The sequence below is a fragment of the Taurulus bubalis genome (genome assembly GCF_910589615.1).
Source record: "Taurulus bubalis genome assembly, chromosome: 1".
Classification (NCBI taxonomy): Eukaryota; Metazoa; Chordata; class Actinopteri; order Perciformes; family Cottidae; genus Taurulus; species Taurulus bubalis.
The window spans coordinates 4299262-4321747 of record NC_136589.1 but is presented as its reverse complement, the minus strand read 5'-3'; the positions used below and the strand labels follow the sequence as shown (position 1 = coordinate 4321747).

The following is a 22486-nucleotide window of genomic DNA, read 5'->3' as shown; positions in this document are numbered from 1 at the left end:
TTGGAGCTGAATGTCTTTGTGCTTACCCAAGGAGTCTATTCCAGCACTGAGCAAGCCCTGGTACGGAGACGCTGCAATGCACAACAATGTGTGTGTTTGTGTGTGTTTGTGGGTCAGCGGAAATAATGGACTTAAATGGATAGTATTAGTGGTAAAAGTAACATGTCTCCAAGAAAATCTCCATTCACGCTGAAATAGCTGAACAATAATAATACAGCAAAATCTATGTTTCTACACACTTTTTTTGTGTGGACATTGATTCCCTCCATACTGACTTTTAACAGCTATTCTCAAGATTTAGTCGTCAGGTTTCTGGAATTAGACAATTGATGAAGGATCAAATAGTTGCAAACTGTATTTGTGACTTCTGACAAAATGACCACATTTACATTTACAGTGTTTACCACAGCTGTAAATACTCTTTTAAAAGAATGATCAAAGAGAGATGTTCAAGCAATTTGTAGGATAACATGTTTCCATTCAGGGCAAAAGGAGACAAAATACCTTTGTGTTTGAATATCATTGGACATCACTTTCAATACTCTTCAATCAAATCACATGTATGCAGGGAACATGTCCACTTTGACGTGTGATGTCACGTGAGAAGAGTTCTATACCTTTATCGAAGACCTCTGGGAACGGAGACCCGTCCTGTTTGGCCTGCAACACAAACAGGTTGAGAGTTAAATAAAATATATATATGTATATATATATATATATATATATGTTTCAGATCTTTTGCATCAAAACCTTCAGAATCAGAGCCACCTGTTTCTCCACAGATGCGTAGTATTTGGACCACCAGTCGATGACGCACTCGGCCGATTCGTCGGCGATGGTCCGCTTCTTCCGCTTCGTGGAACGCCCGCGGGTGCCCTTCGCCTTGCTGTCCTGGATTTAAAGAATAGTTAGATACTGATCAATGGGATCCACGAGATTTTGTTTTGTTGTACATGCAGCAGCTTTCACCCTTTTCTTCCTGGCTTCTTCCTTGGGTGTGGTTGGGGGTGGGACTGAAGGAGGAGGAGGAGGAGGAAGGGCTTCGTCCTCCACGGTGATGAGGAAATCTTGATTAGTTAGTGGTGTGGCCGAACTGGTGTCTCCACCGGGTCCAGACGGGTCCAGTCCTAGTGGAAAGACAAAGGTCAGACTTCCTGTGGGAGGAGACCAGTGGGCCGACTGGATTGGAGGATTAATCCTTCCTGATCGATGGCGTGTTTTTGTCGGCCATCGCACCGGTTCCATCGAGAAACTAATACTGACATTTTTATCTTGAATTTCAGATAATTGCAAAAAATAAAAATTTGGACAAACAAACAATAATCTTCATTTAGACACTTGGCAGCAACCGTCTTTTGAGTTGCTTAAGAGCATCAAAAGTTGAGTGTTTTTCAACATCATTTATCATTTGTAAAACAAAACGTTCAAATCTACTACCTCTTTATAGTTATATGGATCATGTGCTCTGACTACAGAGTAATTTAATGTCCGTGAACATCTTCTTCACGTGTGCAATATATTGCTGGTTCTTATATAGAGTTATTTAACATGTGCAATGTGTGTAATATGCAGTTGGTGTACATGTTGTTTCTTTTTTATTATGACTATCATGTGTGCAGCATCTGAGTCCAAGACAAATTATCCCTCTGGGGAGAAAGTATATCGTATCGTATGTTTTTTTTCACCCTCAGCGCTCTGTGGCTCTGGGGGCAGGGCAGGTCCCGGCGTCTCGGTGACCTTGGGCGGGTCGTGTGTCTGTACGGGGGCAGCAGGCGGGGCCGGAGGCGGAGTGTATTTGAAGGCCTTGAGGTTGTTGATGATGTGGTTTCCGACCAACGTGCTGCGACCGAAGGCCCGCCAGTCGACGACGGTGATGCTGAGAGGAGGGTGGAGGTGTTCGTTCTCTGGTAACTCCTGAAAGGACGGCAGAGCAGATCAAAAAAATACATACATCATCCAATAAATGTATCGATTCCACTGCATGGCCACAGGCATGTGGACAGCTGACCATTACTGAACATATCATCCCAAACCAATAGGCTCTCTGTCTGCTATATAGATATATACCTATATACAGTATATATATATATATATATATATATATATATATATATATATATATATATATATATATATATATCTGTATTGGTCCTACCAGCTCTATGGCATCCACCAGCGTGGTGAAGTTGGGGTTGGACTTGTACTTCTGAATGACGGAGGAACGCAGAGTTTTCCCTGCACACTCTATGAAGACCTGGAGAACGAGAGAGGAGGGGTTTGTTATTTACTTTCATCATCTGTTTTCCACTTTCCTCACATCCTTTCTTCTCATGAGTAAATTAATTGGATTTTAGGATCCTTTTTTCCCACGATGGGTGGGAAAAAAGGTTTCTTCAACCTTTTTTCTGAATATGAATAAGAATCCAGGGTGTTAGGGCAGAAAGGGCCGTGTGCACATTGTGAAGACTCTTCAGGGCAAATCTGTGTTTGTGATATTCTGCTAAATAAATGAAATGATCTTGACTTTGCAGGAAGGGATTGGATGATATGAGGACTTCTCTGCAGATCATGATGGGACAGAATACAGGATTTTAACTCCTACCGCGATAAAAAGCTCAATAAATTGATCATTTAAAATGTTCAATAACGAGATAATCCTTGCATGGGTGACTGGAAAAAGCTCTCAAGCACACTGTCATGGTGGAGAATAAAAAAAGAGCCTGATTAAAAAAGAAAAATACAGGAATTCTCTTGCAAGAAAGAAAAGACACAATGTTCCCATTTCTTAATTTCTCATGTGGCCTTTCTTCATGCAGTGGGACCTTATGATTTATGATCACCTTATTTAAGATTGTTCGTTTTTCATTATAAAGGACGTTCCCTAAAAAAATATGCGCCATATTTGTGATTAGTTTTTTTCTCAATAAAAAGTAGGGTAAAGTCATTCCAATATGTTTTCGTGCCATTTCATGAAGTTACATTTTTTTGGGGCAAGACAATGTCATCACAATAAAGTTGAATATGCGTGTGCGTGTGTGTGTGTGTGTGCGTGTGTGTGTGTGTGTGTACCTGTGGGCGATCAACAGACAGCAGCTGAACCTTCTTCAGCTCCCTCATACCCCAGAATAACACCTGGTGGACAGAAAACACGCACACACACACACACACACACACACGTTTATTATAGCATAAAAATAAAAAGAATAATATTTCTAAAAAACGTTTTAGTATTTTAAAAAACCCAAGTGTCCTAACACACACACACACACACACACACACACACACACACACACACACACACACACCTCCAGCCTGTAGGTGCTGAGCACAGGTCTGATGTTGGCAGGAACCGTGTAGATTCCTCCTTCCTGTTTCTCCAGCGCCGGCAGCTCCTCTCCAGACCCTTGGATCTACACGTTCATCACAGAGACACTCAGCGACGTTCTACATTCTACACTCTACATTCTACATTCTACACTCTACATTCTACATCCTACACTCTACATTCTACACTCTACATTCTACATCCTACACTCTACATTCTACACTCTACATTCTACATTCTACATTCTACATTCTACATTCTACACTCTACATTCTACATTCTACATTCTACACTCTACATTCTACATTCTACATTCTACACTCTACATTCTACATTCTACACTCTACATTCTACATTCTACATTCTACACTCTACACTCTACATTCTACATTCTACATTCTACACTCTACATTCTACACTCTACATTCTACATTCTACATTCTACACTCTACACTCTACATTCTACATTCTACACTCTACATTCTACATTCTACATTCTACATCCTACATTCTACACTCTACATTCTACACTCTACATTCTACATTCTACACTCTACATTCTACATTCTACACTCTACATTCTACACTCTACATTCTACATCCTACACTCTACACTCTACACTCTACATTCTACACTCTACATTCTACATTCTACACTCTACACTCTACACTCTACATTCTACATTCTACACTCTACACTCTACATTCTACATTCTACATTCTACACTCTACACTCTACATTCTACACTCTACATTCTACACTCTACACTCTACACTCTACATTCTACACTCTACATTCTACACTCTACATTCTACATTCTACATTCTACATTCTACATTCTACACTCTACATTCTACATTCTACATTCTACACTCTACATTCTACATTCTACATTCTACATTCTACACTCTACATTCTACATTCTACACTCTACACTCTACATTCTACATTCTACATTCTACACTCTACATTCTACACTCTACATTCTACATTCTACACTCTACATTCTACACTCTACACTCTACACTCTACACTCTACACTCTACATTCTACATTCTACACTCTACATTCTACACTCTACATTCTACATTCTACATTCTACACTCTACACTCTACATTCTACATTCTACACTCTACATTCTACATTCTACATTCTACATCCTACATTCTACACTCTACATTCTACACTCTACATTCTACATTCTACACTCTACATTCTACATTCTACACTCTACATTCTACACTCTACATTCTACACTCTACATTCTACACTCTACACTCTACACTCTACATTCTACATTCTACACTCTACATTCTACACTCTACACTCTACACTCTACATTCTACACTCTACACTCTACATTCTACATTCTACATTCTACACTCTACACTCTACATTCTACACTCTACATTCTACACTCTACATTCTACACTCTACACTCTACATTCTACATTCTACATTCTACACTCTACACTCTACATTCTACACTCTACACTCTACACTCTACATTCTACACTCTACACTCTACATTCTACACTCTACATTCTACACTCTACATTCTACATTCTACATCCTACACTCTACATTCTACACTCTACATTCTACACTCTACATTCTACATTCTACATTCTACACTCTACATTCTACACTCTACATTCTACACTCTACATTCTACACTCTACATTCTACATCCTACACTCTACATTCTACACTCTACACTCTACATTCTACATTCTACACTCTACACTCTACACTCTACATTCTACATTCTACATTCTACATTCTACACTCTACACTCTACATTCTACATTCTACACTCTACATTCTACATTCTACACTCTACATCTTACACTCTACATTCTACACTCTACATTCTACACTCTACACTCTACATCTTACACTCTACATTCTACACTCTACATCTTACACTCTACACTCTACATTCTACACTCTACATTCTACACTCTACACTCTACACTCTACATTCTACACTCTACATTCTACATTCTACACTCTACACTCTACATTCTACATTATACACTCTACACTTTACATTATACATTATACACTCTACACTCTACACTCTACACTATACACTCTACACTCTACACTCTACACTCTACACTCTACATTATACACTCTACATTCTACATCCTACACTCTACATCCTACATCCTACACTCTACATCCTACATCCTACACTCTACATCCTACATTCTACATCCTACATCCTACATCCTACACCCTACATCCTACACTCTACATCCTACATTCTACACTCTACATCCTACATCCTACACTCTACATCCTACATCCTACACTCTACATCCTACATTCTACATTCTACACTCTACATCCTACATCCTACACTCTTTATTCTACACTCTACATCCTACATCCTACATCCTACACTCTACATTCTACACTCTACACTCTACATTCTACATTCTACATTCTACACTCTACACTCTACATCCTACATCCTACATTCTACATCCTACATCCTACACTCTACATTCTACATTCTACATCCTACATCCTACATCCTACACTCTACATTCTACACTCTACATTCTTCCTCATGGTTCCACCGACCGACCGACAGACCTGCAGCAGTTCGAATGCGGCCAGCAGGTCTCCTCCCGGCTGGCTGCCGCAGTGCAGCGGGCTGTACTGCAGCGTCGGAGGAGTGTAGGGGTCGGAGGCCAAGCGGACCTCGGGCACCGCCACCGTGGCCCCCAGATACTCCGCCTTGCCCTGCACACGGCAGATCAGAGAGAGGCGGTCGTGAGATCTGCAATGAAACCATTACTTGATTCGTTTGCCGGCCGTTTGCCGGGCGTTTACCAGCGCGTCGTCATCGTACACCTCGACGAGGATGTGCGGCGGTTCCAGCCGGATGTGCTGCAGATCCCCACTCAGCAGCAGGCGGCCCATCAGCAAACACTGGTTCCATGTCGGGCTGAGAGTCTGACTGATCACCTGGCAGCAGCATCACACACACAGACACAAAAAACATGAAAACACAAGTAAACAATCAGACCTGGACAGTGCCAGCTCAGGAGACACAAACATACTCACAGTAAGAAGCCCATAAACTAAATATTTAGTAAGTCCTGTCTTAAAACATTCAAGCTCATTCTAAGCTGACGAAAATACACAACGATTCTTAGTTTTTAGGTTGATTATCCTCGAATGAAATACGTAGTTGTGATTACGTTATTGCATTTCTGCAAAACGATTCTCTCCCGAAAGCCTGCCCACTGCCCCTTTAAGAGTTTGCTTTATAAATGTTAAAACAGACAAAGGAAGGAAATCTCCACATCTGAGAGACTGAAAACAGAATTGTCGCTGTACTTTCATCCTTTATTACAAAGTGCATTCCAACACAACACCACCACCATCTGCAACCTCAATAATAAACCATTATAAGCTTTGTAAAGGTGCCATTTATGTTATTAGATTGCATTGAACCACTAAGTAAGTAATACACTAATAATGTTTTCAGCATCCCGGAGAAACCTTCCGGACATTCTGGGAGAACGTAGACAAAGCACTCACGTTGGTGGTCTGGCTGTGTGACAGGAAGGTGACTCGGGCAAACGGGTCCGACAGGCCGGAGGTGTCGGCCGCGATGAGCCCGCGGGCCTGGTACATGTGGCACCGCAGCTGGAACGCCTGCTGCTCTGGAGACGCCGACCCACACGCAACGAATTATAAGATAAGATAAGATAATCCTTTATTAGCCCCGCAGTGGGAACGTTGCAGGATCACAGCAGTAGTGCACACAAGAGACACATAGTAAATAAAAAAACTAATAATGTAAATAAACAGTAAAGAAGAATACAATAGCAATATTAAATATACAGGCAGAAGAAAAAGTATATACAAAGTATTTAAATGTGTTTAAATTGTACCAGATGAGCGTAATTGAAGTGGCCAAAGTGATTAAAGTGTTGTGTGTGTCTTGTGGTTCAGGGTGACTTCAGGGTGACAATCAGTTGGCCCACATTTGGTAGCAATTAGACATAATTGTGTTGCTATTTTACAATGCGTGAAGTTCAAAGACAAAGTGCTGTAAAAATAAGCTCAACAACGGAGAGACGGTGATGGTCGGTCTGTCTCTCACCTGCACAGAGCAGACTTGTCGGAGGGCAGCTGGCGTCAGCGCCCCCTGTGGCCGAGCGGAACCCCGCGGGCAGGTCGTCCAGCATGTGGGCGGAGTCTATACAGGCCCCGTACCACAGAAACACATCCACCTTCGCTTGGACTGACAGGTCTGCCACACGCTTCCCTGGAGGCTGCACACATGCACACACCAGCCTTAAGAAATACTTCACGGTGGAATGAGTGGGGCTTGTCGGTTGCAATTAAAGGTGTGTGTGTGTGTGTGCGTGTGTGTGTGTGTGAGTGTGTGTGTGTGTGCGTGTGTGCGTGTGTGCGTGTTCACCTTTAGAAACAGTGTTATTATCTTGCCACAGTGGATTCCTCGGGCCTCTGGGATGTCGGAGTACAGCAGGTCTCGGGCGCGTAGCCGAGCGTACGCGACGCGCTTGTTGTTGCTTAGCAACCACACGAACACGTCGGGCACCGTGTGCTGGGGCTGCGGCGCGAAGGCGTGCACGTGTGTGTGGGAAAAGTTTAGAAGCACAAGGTAAATAAGAAAGAAGAAAAAAAGACGATGTCTCACACACAAATTGTCAGGATGTATATGAAACACTCACACACACACACACACACACACACACACACACACACACACACACACACACACACACACACACACACACACACACACACAGTCCCGTACCTCCTGCACAAGGAAGCGTAGCTTCTGCGTGAGTTTTGTTGCATGCTGCAGCATTTCTTTCACACCGCCAGCTTTTCTCTTCCTCTCTACCACGGACTGGGCCTCTCCTATCATGCTCTCCTGCAACACACACACACACACACACACACACACGCACACATTATATGAACTGTTGACCTGGGAGGTATATAGAATATATAAAACATTTTGTTAACATCTCAAATTTGCCACTAAAAAGTTCTAATTAATAACATAATCCATAAATCCACTGCACTGCTAAACTAGAAATAAAAACATTTGAAATGGCCAAAAAATAGGTATTTTCAGTTTGTGCGATTGTTTCCGGGTTTCTCAGAGTTCCCACCAGTTCCTGTTTACACAGCGTGAGGCGCTTCCTGTCCAGCTGGGTCAGGTAGCTGGACTTTAGCTCCGCCTTCAACTTGGCCTCCGCCGCTGCTATGAAACTCCTGCAGAGACACACAAAGTGTCACCTGTTTGTTTGTATATGGTATTATAGGTTTTATGTACATAAAACGTACAGAAATCTGAACATTGCATAAAGCCGGGTTTAAAAATCTTGTTAATTTGGTTGAGTCAGAGGGCTATTGATCTTTGTATTGCTCCATTAATCACAGCCAGAGAAATACATTTCAACCATGTTTTTAGTCCTAAATCGTTGTATAAATGAGGTTTTGAATGCGTTGTGACAACCCTGTCTCCTAAAAATTACGTTCCCCCAGAACTAATACGCATTTCCAATTACGTTTGATCAGAAACGTATCTCCTCCCTGATTATGTTTGTGTTTGACGTATTACACATACGTTGATTATACACGTATAGGTTGATTAAACACGTATGTTGATTATACACGTACTTTTGTTTTATTGTTTTTATGTTTATTTTAGATGTATTACAAATACGTTTATAATCGTGTGTTTGTGTTATTGTTTTCTTGCTTTATTTAAGCATATTTAAATTTTTAAACTCTGTGGAGAAAAAAGAAAAGCGGGGTGAGGCCAGTGACAGCCGGCCAGTGAGAGCCGGCGCCGGCTGCACCGGGATCCCGAGAGTCGGTCGCACCGGAGGCGAGCACCGGGGGTACCGGGAGGCTCGGGGCTTAAGATGTTTGGATGTGGTCAGAAATGTTCTGAACACATTCATATCAGTTAGTATTTTGAAAACCGGATGTTTGGGTCCCGTGACTCCTTCCGCCCGTTTGAATATTTTTCACGTCAGATTCTGCACTTGATGTGACTGCTGATGATCGCAGTGGTTTACTGCACTAGATGGAGTTTATCACACACTTTGGGCTGCATTCCCAAACAACCCGACTCAGAGAAGACCGGAGCCGGCGCGAAGGAGGCTGTTACCGACGGCCTGACGGCGACGGCCTGGCGGCGACGCCAAGCGTCTGAAGACCGAGCCCCGAGCCTCCCGGTGCGGCCGGTGCTCCGGTGCGGCCGGTCCTCCCGGTGCTCGCCTCCCGGTGCGACCGACTCTCGGGCTCCCGGTGCGGCCGGCTCCCGGTGCGGCCGGCTCCCGGTGCGGCCGGCTCCCGGTGCGGCCGGCTCCCGGTGCGGCCGGCTCCCGGTGCGGCCGGCGCCCGGCCCGGGCCGGCCGGCTCTCACTGGCCGGCTGTCACTAGCCTCACCCCGCCCCTCTTTTCTTTTTTTTTCCACAGAGTTTAAAAATTAAAATATGCTTAAATAAAGCAAGAAAACAATAACACAAACACACGATTATAAACGTATTTGTAATACGTCAAACACAAACATAAAAACAATAAAACAAAAATACGTGTACAATCAACATACGTGTTTAATCAACCTATACGTGTATAATCAACGTATGTGTAATACGTTAAACACAAACATAATCAGGGAGGAGATACGTTTCTGATCAAACGTAATTGGGAATGCGTATTAGTTCTGGGGGAACGTAATTTTTAGGAGACAGGGTTGGTTGTGAACAAACCCCTCTGCATAAACCCTCAGAATATATGTAGGAATGAAAGAGTAAAGTTTGGTGATGTAAGAGCTGCTGAAGTGAGATTTCTGGATCAGAGTCTAAGAATAAGAATCATTAGGATAAAACAAGCTTTAAAGAGATGTTTTTAGAAGAGATTAACTAATCGATATCACCATGAAACTCTCAAGGTTGATTACTTCCATCAAGTAGTTTTTGAAAATGTTATGTTTGAATCAAATGAGGCATTATCTAATGGTAGCTTTTGGTAAATTTAGGAGAAATCTACAGACGTAAAGAGACAAAGTAGTAGAATAAACACCTAAATGTGTATTTAGGATGTTTTATCTCCACTAGTCTGAAAGAAGACGTGTTATGGAAGCAAAACAAGACCAAAATCTCTAGATTGTCTCCGCCTGTAGTATCTCATCTCGAGTAACGCCGTTAGACTTTCCCACCGCCGCTGCAGTGCGACACAAACAGCGTCGTCATGTTCCGTTTGAATATTGCCTGAATACCTGGCGTCCATGCAGAATTCTTTGATGATGGTTTTGAGCATAGGCTCCGCCCCTGGGTCTGACTTCCTGTGTTGCTCGGCTGCACCGGCGACACCCTCCTCCTAAAAGACAATAAGAATTAGTTGTATATTTTCCCCAAAGATGGCTGTGAAACTGGCCATCAGGTTGTTTTTTTGTAACTATAACTTCCCGAACACACAGGTCCAGGACCAGTGCACGTACAAACAGCAACGCGATGTTGTCCAGCATGTTGGAGTTGTAGAGTCGGTAGCTTCTGTTCTCCCATTGACTCAGCACATTGATGCACGGCTTCTGCTTCTCCAGAGGGAGATACATGTAGTACCTGAATGCACACACACACACACACACACACACACGCACAGTAAAGAGCAATATCTTGTAAAGTTAGAAGACTCAAAAGGCACTGTGATGACATCACCGACCATCCAGCTGCAAGATGAGGAAGAGGAGCAGACCCCCTTCTTTTCCCTTCTTCAACTGGTAAGAAGGAAATGTAAAAGAATCCCGATAACTTGTAAAATCAATAATATTGATTATCAAGATCTCCTTTAGGGCCTTTAGTCCCGTTTATTAAATGCGGTGTAACCTCAAATTGAGTTTAAAGACTGGAAGTCTTGAAAGTTCAAATAACACAATAAACACAATTATTCTTTTGAATTTGTGACAATATTACAAACCCTTTCTCTATTAAAAAAAAAGGTATTTTTAAAAAAGATTTCACGGCCCCTTTCCAGCGTGGAACTGAAGCTGTTATCTTATCTCTCTTTTGATTTGCTGTTGCCTCAATCAGGTAGTTTGGGTTATTTGATGTTTTAAAGGGCAGTACTACACTGACTATGAAGAAGTACAAAAAAAAACACTTTAAGACTTTTAAGCGATCCCTTTTAAATCCCTTAAATCACTTAATGTTAAGTATAATCTCACTTTAAGGAACTATTTTAGTGCTGATCAGCTTCGTTTTACAGTTGTAATCTGTGCAAAGACCAATTGAAAAGGCTGATCATTGCACTTCAGCGGTGTCTGAGGCAAAGAGGAAGATCATCTTTCGAGGCTCAGGACTCAAAAACAACAAAGCGGCTCAACTTGTTTCCTTCGACGATGAGCGGCTTCAGCGGAGCCGTGGTGGACTTGGAGGTCGGGGGCGTGTCCTGAGGCTCTCTGGGGATCAGCGGGGAGGTGCTGAGCGGAGAGGAGCCGGTGATGTCACCGCTGTCCGGGACGTCCAGCGCTCTTCTCCTCCTGACATTGGGACTGGGGACCGGGATGGAGGGCTTCTCTGAAGCCTCCAAGACGTTACCCCAGTTACCTGAGGAAGGGTTTCTTTATGCACCACAGAAGTACTGGGAAACAACTAAGTACACTACCTAAGTATCATTTTGAGGTACCTGTACTTTTGAGGCACTCCATTTATTTGATAGCTTCAGTAACTTTACAGATTCAGATACAAAATATACTCAACAAATATATTTGAAAAGCATTATATCATAAGAATTTCACCAGCTACAAAGCAGTATAAAGTATATGTGTATACATAAAATATGTATAAATAAATAAAAAATAATCTACCAGCTGCAAAATTAAGGTGATATAAACATTAATGCATCAGCCATATCTAATTTACTCCAATGACAAACAAATAAGAAAAACCCTTTGTTATGAAAAATATATACTTTTACATTTAACATATATATATATATAATATTGTTTTACTTTTACTTGTTTGAGGTACTAAACTATCCTAGAACTCTCCTGTGATTTTATTTTTGGCATCAGTGATAAATAGATTGGACAAAATAACAGAAACACTTTAATCTCATCAAGTTCAAGACAATAGCGGCACAAAAACATTATCAACACGTGTTAAATAAAATAAAGTATTTCTATTAAAAAACAGAAGCGACAAGGAGGCAAAAGAGGGAGAACGGTGGACTCACCCATGGAGAACTCGAAGCTGATTGGCTTGTCTCCGATCTTCCTGTCGATCATGGTGGCTTCGAATAACGCCCCGAAGAGCAGAAATCTCTCCTTGTTTTTCGCATTCAGCTGGACAAAGAAAACATTGATTTATTATGTGTGTCCACGATGAGGCCCTTCCAAGACCGGAGAATTATCAGTATTATTACAGAAAGAGGGGGCGTGGCCATGTCTTTTATTAGCATGATCACAACAATCAGGATTAAGGTAAGAGACATAGTAAAATCAAAACAAGTAATATATATAATAAACGGTAAAAAAAACTGTAATAAAAGAGTAAAAAAACTACAATACTGAATTATATATACAGACAGAATAAATATAACTATTATGGACAGTGTCATAATATTGCACAGGTTGAAATGGTTGAAAGGCATTTGTCCGACATAAATACTAAAATATGTATAACCAATTGGTCTGACAAAACCACGTCGTATTATTAAATCACTACATCAAGTGTCCATGTTTGGCATGTTATTACAATTAAAACACTTCTTACCACAGGAGGAGATTCCACAGGCAGGACCTCTGCAGCCACAGTTTTCCCTTTGTCATCATCGGCTGCTCCTCCTCCTGCTGCTCCTCCTGCTCCTCCTCCTCCTGCAGGAGTTTTACCGTCCTTCCCGCCTCCTTTTCCTGCTTTGGCATCCTTCAGCGGTTTTATCACTCTGCTGAGTTTGGACTCCGAACCCGACCCCACCGAGAGGATCTCCACTGCCAGCTCCATGTAGACGCGACCCCTGACCCCGGCGAGAATTGGAAGGAAAGGCATCATTGAAACATTCTCAGTTAAGTATCATCCTCCCACCCCCTTTAATTTAATTGATTTAACATGGACCTGTAGGCCACGCCCTCTCCGATGCCCTCGTTGAGCTCCAGTGTGTCGTCGCCGATTGAACCGTTTCTCACAGAGCCGTACAGGTTGATCCACGCAGGGCCAAAGGTGGGTAAAAACCCTGGAGAGAGAGAGAGAAAACTCTCCCAGTTGATATACAAACACTAAGAAATTCCGTCTCTCCCCATACCTTCATCTCTCCCCATACCTTTGTCTCTCTCCCCATACCTTCGTCTCTCCCCATACCTTCGTCTCTCCCCATCTCTTCGTCTCTCCCCATACCTTCGTCTCTCCGCATACCTTCGTGTCTCTCCCCATCTCTTCGTCTCTCTCCCCATACCTTCGTCTCTCTCCCCATACCTTCGTCTCTCCCCATACCTTTGTCTCTCCCCATACCCTGATGTCTCCCCATACCTTCATGTCTCCTCATACCTTCGTCTCTTCCCATACCTTCATGTCTCCCCATACCTTCGTCTCTCCCAATACCTTCATGTCTCCCCATACCTTCGTCTCTCCCAATACCATCGTCTCTCCCCATACCTTTATGTCTCCCCATACCTTCATGTCTCCTCATACCTTCGTCTCTCCCCATACCTTCGTCTTTCCCCATACCTTCATGTCTCCCCATACCGTCATGTCTCCCCATACCTTGATGTCTCCCCATACCTTGATGTCTCCTCATACCTTCGTCTCTCCCCATACCTTCGTCTCTCCCCATACCTTCATCTCTCCCCATCCCTTCGTCTCTCCCCATACATTCGTCTCTCCCCATCCCTTCGTCTCTCTCCCCATCGCTTTTGTCTCTCCCCATACCTTTGTCTCTCTCCCCATACCGTCATGTCTCCCCATACCTTGATGTCTCCCCATACCGTCATGTCTCCTCATATCTTCGTCTCTCCCCAAACCTTCATGTCTCCCCATACCTTCGTCTCTCCCAATACCTTCGTCTCTCCCTATACCTTGATGTCTCCCCATACCTTCATGTCTCCTCATACCTTCGTCTCTCCCCATACCTTCGTCTCTCCCCATACCTTCATCTCTCCCCATCCCTTCGTCTCTCTCCCCATACATTCGTCTCTCCCCATCCCTTCGTCTCTCTCCCCATCGCCTTTGTCTCTCTCCCCATACCTTCGTCTCTCCCCATCCCTTCGCCTCTCCCCATACCTTCGTCTCTCCATAATCCCTTTGTCTCTCCCCATCCCTTCGTCTCTCCCCATCCCTTCGTCTCTCCCCATACCTTTGTCTCTCCACAATCCCTTCGTGTCTCTCCATACCTTTGTGTCTCTCCCCATACCTTTGTCTCTCCACAATCCCTTTGTGTCTCTCCATACCTTTGTGTCTCTCCCCATCCCTTCGTCTCTCTCCCCATCCTCGCGTCTCTCCCCATCCCCTCCATGTCTCCCCATACCTTCGTGTCTCCCCAAACCATCGTCTCTCCTCATACAATCGTCTCTCCCCATACCTTCATCTCCCCCCATGCCTTCATCTCTCCATATACCTTTGTCTCTCCCCCATCCCTTCGTCTCTCCTCACCTCTGTCGCCATCTTGTTCGTTGGAGATGCGCCTCAGGTCAAAGTAATGCGTTCCGATGGCCACATCGCTCATGCTTCCCTCATCCCAGACCTGTGGAGTAATGACGGCCATAATTGTGTTGTGAATGATGGAAATATATGTTTCAATAAAGGAGTAAGTGTGTGGCTCAGATGAGGCTTAAATAAAGGAGTAAGTGTGTGGCTCAGATGAGGCTCAGACCTGGAGCTTCAGTCTCTGACACAGAGGAGGGAACATCTCCGTGAAGACGATCTGCTCGTTCCACGCCGGCTCTGCAGTGGACTTCTGAGTGGATGTGCGACCCTGAAAGGGCGAAGGGGAAGAAGATCAGAGGATTTAGACGTCCATGAAGCAGTTTATGCTCAATTTAAAACGTGAAGCAAAAGCTAAGCATGACTGAAAGTGGAAATAGAGTGAATCGATAGTTTTGGAGCTGATATAAAAAAAATGAAGATGACAAAATAAAAACTGTGTGTGTGTTTAGGGCTTTTATTGTGAAAGGACGTAGTGGTACATGGGCACCTTTCTCAGGATTGAAAGGTGTAAGACGATATAATTAATAAATAAACATTAAAACACAAAATAATATAATATGTACAGAAAATATAATAAGTAAAAACTGTTTTATTTAACATTATTGCTCATAGGAAATATTGATATTACACAGTTTGGTAAACATTGATGTTGCGTCAGTGAGTTGCTAGTTTTGGTGTGTGTGTGTGTGTGTGTGTGTGTGTGTGTTCTACTGGGAGCAGTGTTAATAAGTGTACACAGTTTAAATTACATTTATGCAAACATTAACCATTGTTTAGTTTACACATGTGATTTATGTGGCAAATCCATTTTTGCTGCTTACAGTTTGTCCTTGTATTCACAACTATTTAAAACTGTTCCCTAAAATATATTTTTTTCTTACAAACTTATTTAATTAATAATTATGTTCATTATAAGAATTGTACAACTCTTCAGAAACCTGTCATAGAGCTGCTGCGCTTCAGATCAGTTCCTGATTGTTTTTTATATGAGCACATATTAAAATGTGAGTAATCTGCAACCCACCACTTGCTTGAAGAAGCCCACCACCACGTACGGGTCTATGAGGGCCGTGTTGTCTCCGATGAAGGCCTTGGTGACGTTGGCCATGATGCTGGAGTTGTTCCGAGGAAGACCTTCAGCGCGATACACCTTCACAAAGAAGCGAGCCCAGGGACGCTCGGAGGGGTAACCCTCTGGGATCAGCAGGTTCCTGAGGGAAAACAACAACAAAGTAATATATTTCAACCCAAACGGATTGATATGAAGCCTCGTTATCAACCAGCTTTATCAGCAAAAACCTTCCAGAAAATCTAACCGGTATAATAAAGCAGGAATACTTTGAAAATGTTAAGAAAAAGAAAGGTATGGTACTTGTCTATCTGCTCCTCAGCATCACTCGCTTTTTGTCCTGGCTGCACGGCATCCCCCTTTGCTGAGACGCTGATGTCACACTTGACGTAACCTTTGACCCCAGTGCTAATGTCACCCGGATTGGTCAGCATCGCCCACTTATTGGTGAACTGATGACCTGAGGGGAGCGAGAAAGAGACGTTGGGTTGACCGCCGTTAACGTCTTCCAGAAGGTAAACCGAGACCCGTCAGAAAGAGGAAGCTACCTGGCTGCTTGTAGACCGTCCACACATCCAGCTTAAAGGACCCAACGCAGAAACTCCTCAGCAACTTGGAGTGCATCACCTGGAAAGAGTGAGATACAGAGGAGGGACGAGGCGAAAGCTTGAAACTGGACCTGGCAACCCCAAACCCACCAGACCATGAAAGCAAACAACAACTATTTACAGAATATAAATAAATATGTACAATATAAGACATGACATCTGTACTTATCTTATTTACTTACCGTCAGCTTGATGACTTTGTCCAAAAAGACCTCTTTATAGGCAAAGAAGTCAAACACGAAATACTGGCAGAAAGAAGAGAGGGGGACCATTAGAGACAGAGATGGTTCCATTGCGGTCCCTCCAATACTTAAAACCAGAAGGTGCATCAGGATTCTTCTTACCTCATTGTAAAAGGGAGCATTGGTTCCTTCTTTGACCGAAGTCTGCTTCTTCTCATCGCCGATCTCGATCACCACACTTGGGTCGATGTTTTCTCCCACAAGCTGCCGGGCCTCTGTGATGTTAATGGCAATCTACAGGCCACAAGAAAAAGTTACATACCACTCCATAATCGATGGCCGATTATGTAGAAACTAACCTAATCCTATTACCTATTACCCTATTACCTAACCCTAACCCTAACCCCCCTACCTAAACCTAACCCCCATACCTATTACCCTATTACCTGACCCTATTACCTAACCCGATTATCCTATTACCTAAACCTGACCATATTACCTATTACCCTATTACCTAAACCTAACCCTAACCCTATTAACTATTACCTAAACCTAACCCCCTACCTATTACCTCAACCTGACCCTATTACCTAACCCGATTATCCTATTACCTAAACCTACCCCTAATACCAATTACCTAAACCTAACCCTGTTACCTCACATCTGAAAAATGCACTTTTTTGAGAATACAAAAAAAAGTTAGGATAATGGTAACCCCCAAATAATTATCAAAAAATACACAAAGTGCAGAGAGGGGGGTTTTCCCTCACTTTTCCTGGATCATTTTGCAGATAGGAGGTTTTGCATTTTGGCCATCGATATTTCTCTCATGATGAGCTGTTACAGTTCCACAGAGTTTAAAATTGCATTTTAAATAAGATATCACCCAAATACTGTTCTGCATGCCATCACCTGGAAGCTCTGGGGTTTCCCTTCACTCTTCTGGATGCAGGTCTTCAGTTTGGCCCTGTGGAAGTTTCACTGCAGGTCAGTATCTCAATGTGATTATGAATGGAGTCAAATAGAAATAAAGGCCTGGCGGTCTGATGTGATGTGTATATTTCATACCTTTTATTGTTTGGTTTTATTCTGGTTCTGACTGCAGAGGTTCCTGGTTGGTCCTCTGGGTTTTCTCCCTCCAGCAGGGCCGACGCCTCAGAGCCCACCTCCACCTCACTGTCTGCACACACACATTAAACACACACACACATTTTATTAAGTCCCTTTTGGGGACATTACATTGACTTACAGTCATTTCCTTGAGGCAAACTCTAGCCTTAGTCACTGACCCCAAAATTAGCTTTCTTTCCCAAATTGCTACTATGCTACTAAATGATGTTCCTATACAACTAAGCTGCACTTCAAGGAAAGCATATTTTCTTTCAGATTACGGTTGCAGTTTAAAACAGTTGGACATTTAAAACAAAAAATTTTAGCTGTTAACTCAGCTAAAAACTGTATTTTGCACAACTCGTAGCCAATAAGAATAAAGTTCCTGTCTCCCTACATGTTCTGTGAACCTCTTATTAGTGGGAAAGCTCAGCGAGGTTGTTCAATGCATTTTAACAAATGATCTTGGCAAACAATGGGCCTCATTTGCCAATATCTTTCTCAGTATTTTCCTAAATTTGTACTTGAGAGAGATCCTAAAAACATTAAGAAGAAAATTACCATCTTAAAATCATTTCATGTGTGTTTATGAGCACTGGGAAAATTACATCCTGAGATGAACGATGCTCTGGATTGTACTCAAAAACCTAAATGACACATAAATGCTGTTACACATTTTAAACAGGAGACTATTTGACAAAGATGAGTCTGACCACAGAGATACGACAGGAATAATTACTCTTTAATACACTGTCAATACAACCGCGATGTGTGTGTGTGTGTGTGTGTGTGTGTGTGTGTGTGTGTGTGTGTGTGTGTGTGTTTGTTTTCCAGGCCTTACCCACAGCTCCCTTGTTTGCCAGGACCAGGTCTGTGTTGACTTTCTTTTTCTTCTTCCCTTTCAGGCCAAACATCAACTTGGCCTTCCTGCTCACAGAAGAGGAAGATTATGTTTATTTTTTTCCCTTTTCCCTTCCAACCCTGACGCAGGAGTCCTGGGACGTTACTCTGCTGTTGTCAAAGTTTTTCACGAATGGATTTTATATTTTATTACTTTGAAGTAATTTTGAGTTTTAAAAAAGCCTATACAAATAAAAATACATAATATGTTAACATTATCCTACAGGATAAGAAGTCATATAGCCAAACAATATAGTCATAAAAATGTGCTATTGATTCTTGTTTGATGCTACAATATAAATATAAACATTTGGAATTATTTGACCCCCAAATTGTATTTATGTATATCTGATTCTGTGACTATGAATGGCTGCAGTAAACATCAAAACACTTTTCCTCAAAAATGCATGAAGGAAAAAATGCATTGCATTAAAATCCCTTCAAGTATTCCCATTAAAACCAACCTTTAAATTGAGCTAACTATAACAAAACAAAAATTGGGAATAATTGCAATTATAATTAAAAATTATATTTTTCATCCAACATAAATACATAAACCATAATCATGTGGCGACAACTTTTGCATGACAGTAATGAGAAGTACTTGATTAAATTGTATTAAGGACATTGTGGGAACAAAATGCCAACATTGTTCAGGAACAGTTTATTATTTATTATCATACCATTAAAAAGGGTTTGATCTTATTCTTAAAATTTTTCATTTAAAAAAAATCTGATCTTTCTTTCTTTGATTCATCGGATATTTATTAAATGTTCTTTTAATTTAGTGTTCCACTTCCTCCACAATCAGTTTCCAAGAACAGGAAGAAAACTTCAACTGACATCTGAAAGTATTTAATTTAACTGACAATAAATCATATCAACGCGTGTTTAATGTAGCACAGAATTTGTCCATAAAAGTCAGTTCGATGCAACAAAATGCTCCAAAAACAAAGATCCTTTCAGCTGCTCACCGCCGCTTGGTTGCAGGACTTTCTGAGAGATCCATTCTGCCGACGTCCAGACGGGTTTTCTCTCCCCACTAACGGCACCAAGAGGGTCCACTAACAGGCACCAGGAGGATCCACTAACAGGCACCAGGAGGATCCACTAACGGGCACCAGGAGGGTCCACTAATGGCACCAGGAGGATCCACTAACAGGCACCAGGAGGATCCACTAACAGGCACCAGGAGGGTCCACTAACAGGCACCAGGAAGATCCACTAACAGGCACCAGGAGGGTCCACTAACGGCACCAGGAGGATCCACTAACGGCACCAGGAGGATCCACTAACGGCACCAGGAGGATCCGGGTTCTTTAGGTAACAACTAAACTACTAGCAGCTGCCTTCCTGCCTCCTCATCTCTCTCTCTCTCAGACTGAAACATAAGACGCTGTCCCCGTCTTGGACAAAGCTGGATATCAAAGTGCCTCTATCGTTTGACATAGCTGTCAATAAAGACTTATGGAAACATCCTTCAACAGGGAAACCCCAGCTCCCTCTTCACAGCTGCAGTCTCAAGCCAATTAAACCTCCTCTAGTCCTAAAGAACACACGCTGATCCCATCAGGCCCAGTGTGTACCTTGCTCTGGTTCCAGCAGCTGATTTTTCTTTAAAGTGTTGTGTTAGTTTGTGGCTTTAGGTGGAGCGTCCCCGCCCGCCTCGCTTTATTTAACAGGCTTTCTCACATCTGAATGTTGTTTACATCACCGTGGACTGATGATGCCTCCACAGTCAGAAAGTTCACATGAAGAGGATTTCAACCCAGCAGGGGTTTCTCCTTCAGTTCACTTTTTGTTTTGTTCTACAGGTGACCCTGTGTGACTCGCTTTGGAGTCCTTCCGCTTCCTGAGCTCCATCCTAACCCAGGACCTCAAGTGGGATGCATCCTGCCCCCAAACAACACTCACATCTGCTGCCATGAACAGCTGACAAATGCTTTGAGACGGGAAAAGCAAATCTCTGTGTCCTCGTTATATTGTGGAGAAGGACCCTGGTTCCTAGTGGCCCTTCTTGTTATTCATCGTTAACAGAAGGAACGTTCATATTCAACCGTCTGTGATCACAGAGTGACTCCTCCAACCCAAGAGACAGAACAGGTTGCTTGACATTTAAGCAACACTTTACTTGAGAAACCTGAGTTGCCTGTCGGTGTCTGCATGGCAAGCTATTGCTGTATTGGTCACCTGACCGTTTGCACGACACACAATCACTCGTAGTCGTGTGTGCGCACACTTTAAATTGGAAAGAAAAGAACGCAAAGCCTAAAAAAAACGCAGGTTTTTACGCACATGGATGAATGTGCCGTACCCAAAGGAGCCCAAAATGTCACTCAAAAAGACAATTACCACAAAGAAACTACAAGGAGACACAAAAAGACTATAAAGAGATGCAAAACAGCTGCAAAAAGACAAAGAGGCGACTATGACAAAGGGACATTGCATGTTGCATCTGATGGCAACCAAAGGCCAATTTCTCAAAATGGTTGCCAATGGCGTAGTTTTATTTTACAACTCTACGTATTAGTCCAATGTATGAATGTCTTTTTTCTTTTTTTAAAGTCGTATTTTACAATAAATAAAGGCCTTGCAGAATGATTTATGTGTCAGAAACTGGAGCAAACTTTTTTTTCTTCTTGATATTATTATTGGAACCAATAATAGCTCTGCGTTGGGTTTTGGGTCAGTGCAGGAATGTTGCTACAGATCCCGGTGGAGAACAATCCAGGAAGTCCAGTTTGAGCGATACATCTATGAGTTACGAGGCAAATCAAATGCTCTACACTGCACAGCTGTTCACTGATGATTTTACGACTCATTTTATCCTCAGACTCGACGATCGTCAGGTAAACATCTGAATTACCACCTACATTTTTTTTTAAAGCGATCCACCAGGAAGAAGCGCTTATTGGCCAATAGAATTTGTTGCTGGATGTAAATTGAATTTGGTTGCAGTAAAAGCTGAGCCAGTTGTTTTCTCTCATTGGAATGAATGAGGACACTTTGCTATAATGTCTGTCTGAAAAGTGAAAACATCCTCACGGCTCTGTGTTGTGCTGATATATAAAGAATCTCAAACGCTCCGCCCATGTGGCTCCATGTTTACAGCAGAGTGAACCTGCAACAACGGCCATCTTTGAATATTTGAAAGCCTCTTGGGTTGGATCACGGACACAAAACTACACAGACTTTACCTCAATTCAGTTCAGGTTGGCAAAAATCCAACCCACCCACCCAGTAAAAGCAACAAAATTAGCCTGTTGACTCAACACCAAAGTAATCAAAGGTCAGAAGCGGCCTCCTACCTGAGTTTGGGATCCATGTCTGCCGTCGGGAGTCGGCGTGCCACCCATCAGTTGTGTCAGCCTGACGCGCTCCGCTGCATCTCGCATGCATGTGTTTGCTCAGAGGCAAAGTCAGAGCCCGAGCTGGTGATTGGAGGTTCAACTGTTTGCTCAGAGGATGAAGTTGTAAAGCAGAGGAGCGTGAGGACGACGGTTATTACCTTCTCACTTTATTACCTGCTGGAAACCTCAAGAGCAAAATACTACAGAAGTAGCTCAGCTTCATTTTTGT

General features: G+C 42.7%; 1 protein-coding gene across 1 annotated transcript in view; it reads right to left on the bottom strand.

Moving 5' to 3' along the window:
- Positions 1 to 22232, bottom strand: part of fer1l6 (fer-1 like family member 6) — a gene marked incomplete at its 5' end in the record, with an annotated part of 29451 nt that extends 7219 nt beyond the window's left edge. Inside the window, 32 exons of the mRNA XM_079230907.1 lie at positions 27 to 71; positions 618 to 660; positions 769 to 891; positions 970 to 1127; positions 1686 to 1914; positions 2156 to 2254; positions 3070 to 3132; positions 3306 to 3410; positions 5935 to 6084; positions 6175 to 6309; positions 6889 to 7013; positions 7457 to 7628; positions 7778 to 7930; positions 8138 to 8257; positions 8502 to 8604; positions 10622 to 10722; positions 10844 to 10964; positions 11726 to 11948; positions 12577 to 12685; positions 13116 to 13356; positions 13455 to 13572; positions 14985 to 15075; positions 15205 to 15306; positions 16063 to 16249; positions 16411 to 16567; positions 16656 to 16734; positions 16898 to 16960; positions 17060 to 17191; positions 17810 to 17864; positions 17966 to 18077; positions 18849 to 18934; positions 22216 to 22232. Of these exons, the coding sequence (XP_079087033.1) occupies positions 27 to 71; positions 618 to 660; positions 769 to 891; positions 970 to 1127; positions 1686 to 1914; positions 2156 to 2254; positions 3070 to 3132; positions 3306 to 3410; positions 5935 to 6084; positions 6175 to 6309; positions 6889 to 7013; positions 7457 to 7628; positions 7778 to 7930; positions 8138 to 8257; positions 8502 to 8604; positions 10622 to 10722; positions 10844 to 10964; positions 11726 to 11948; positions 12577 to 12685; positions 13116 to 13356; positions 13455 to 13572; positions 14985 to 15075; positions 15205 to 15306; positions 16063 to 16249; positions 16411 to 16567; positions 16656 to 16734; positions 16898 to 16960; positions 17060 to 17191; positions 17810 to 17864; positions 17966 to 18077; positions 18849 to 18934; positions 22216 to 22232 (3817 nt within the window). The remainder of the gene's footprint in view (positions 1 to 26; positions 72 to 617; positions 661 to 768; positions 892 to 969; positions 1128 to 1685; positions 1915 to 2155; positions 2255 to 3069; positions 3133 to 3305; positions 3411 to 5934; positions 6085 to 6174; positions 6310 to 6888; positions 7014 to 7456; positions 7629 to 7777; positions 7931 to 8137; positions 8258 to 8501; positions 8605 to 10621; positions 10723 to 10843; positions 10965 to 11725; positions 11949 to 12576; positions 12686 to 13115; positions 13357 to 13454; positions 13573 to 14984; positions 15076 to 15204; positions 15307 to 16062; positions 16250 to 16410; positions 16568 to 16655; positions 16735 to 16897; positions 16961 to 17059; positions 17192 to 17809; positions 17865 to 17965; positions 18078 to 18848; positions 18935 to 22215) is intronic.
- Between the last annotated feature and the right edge of the window lie 254 nt (positions 22233 to 22486).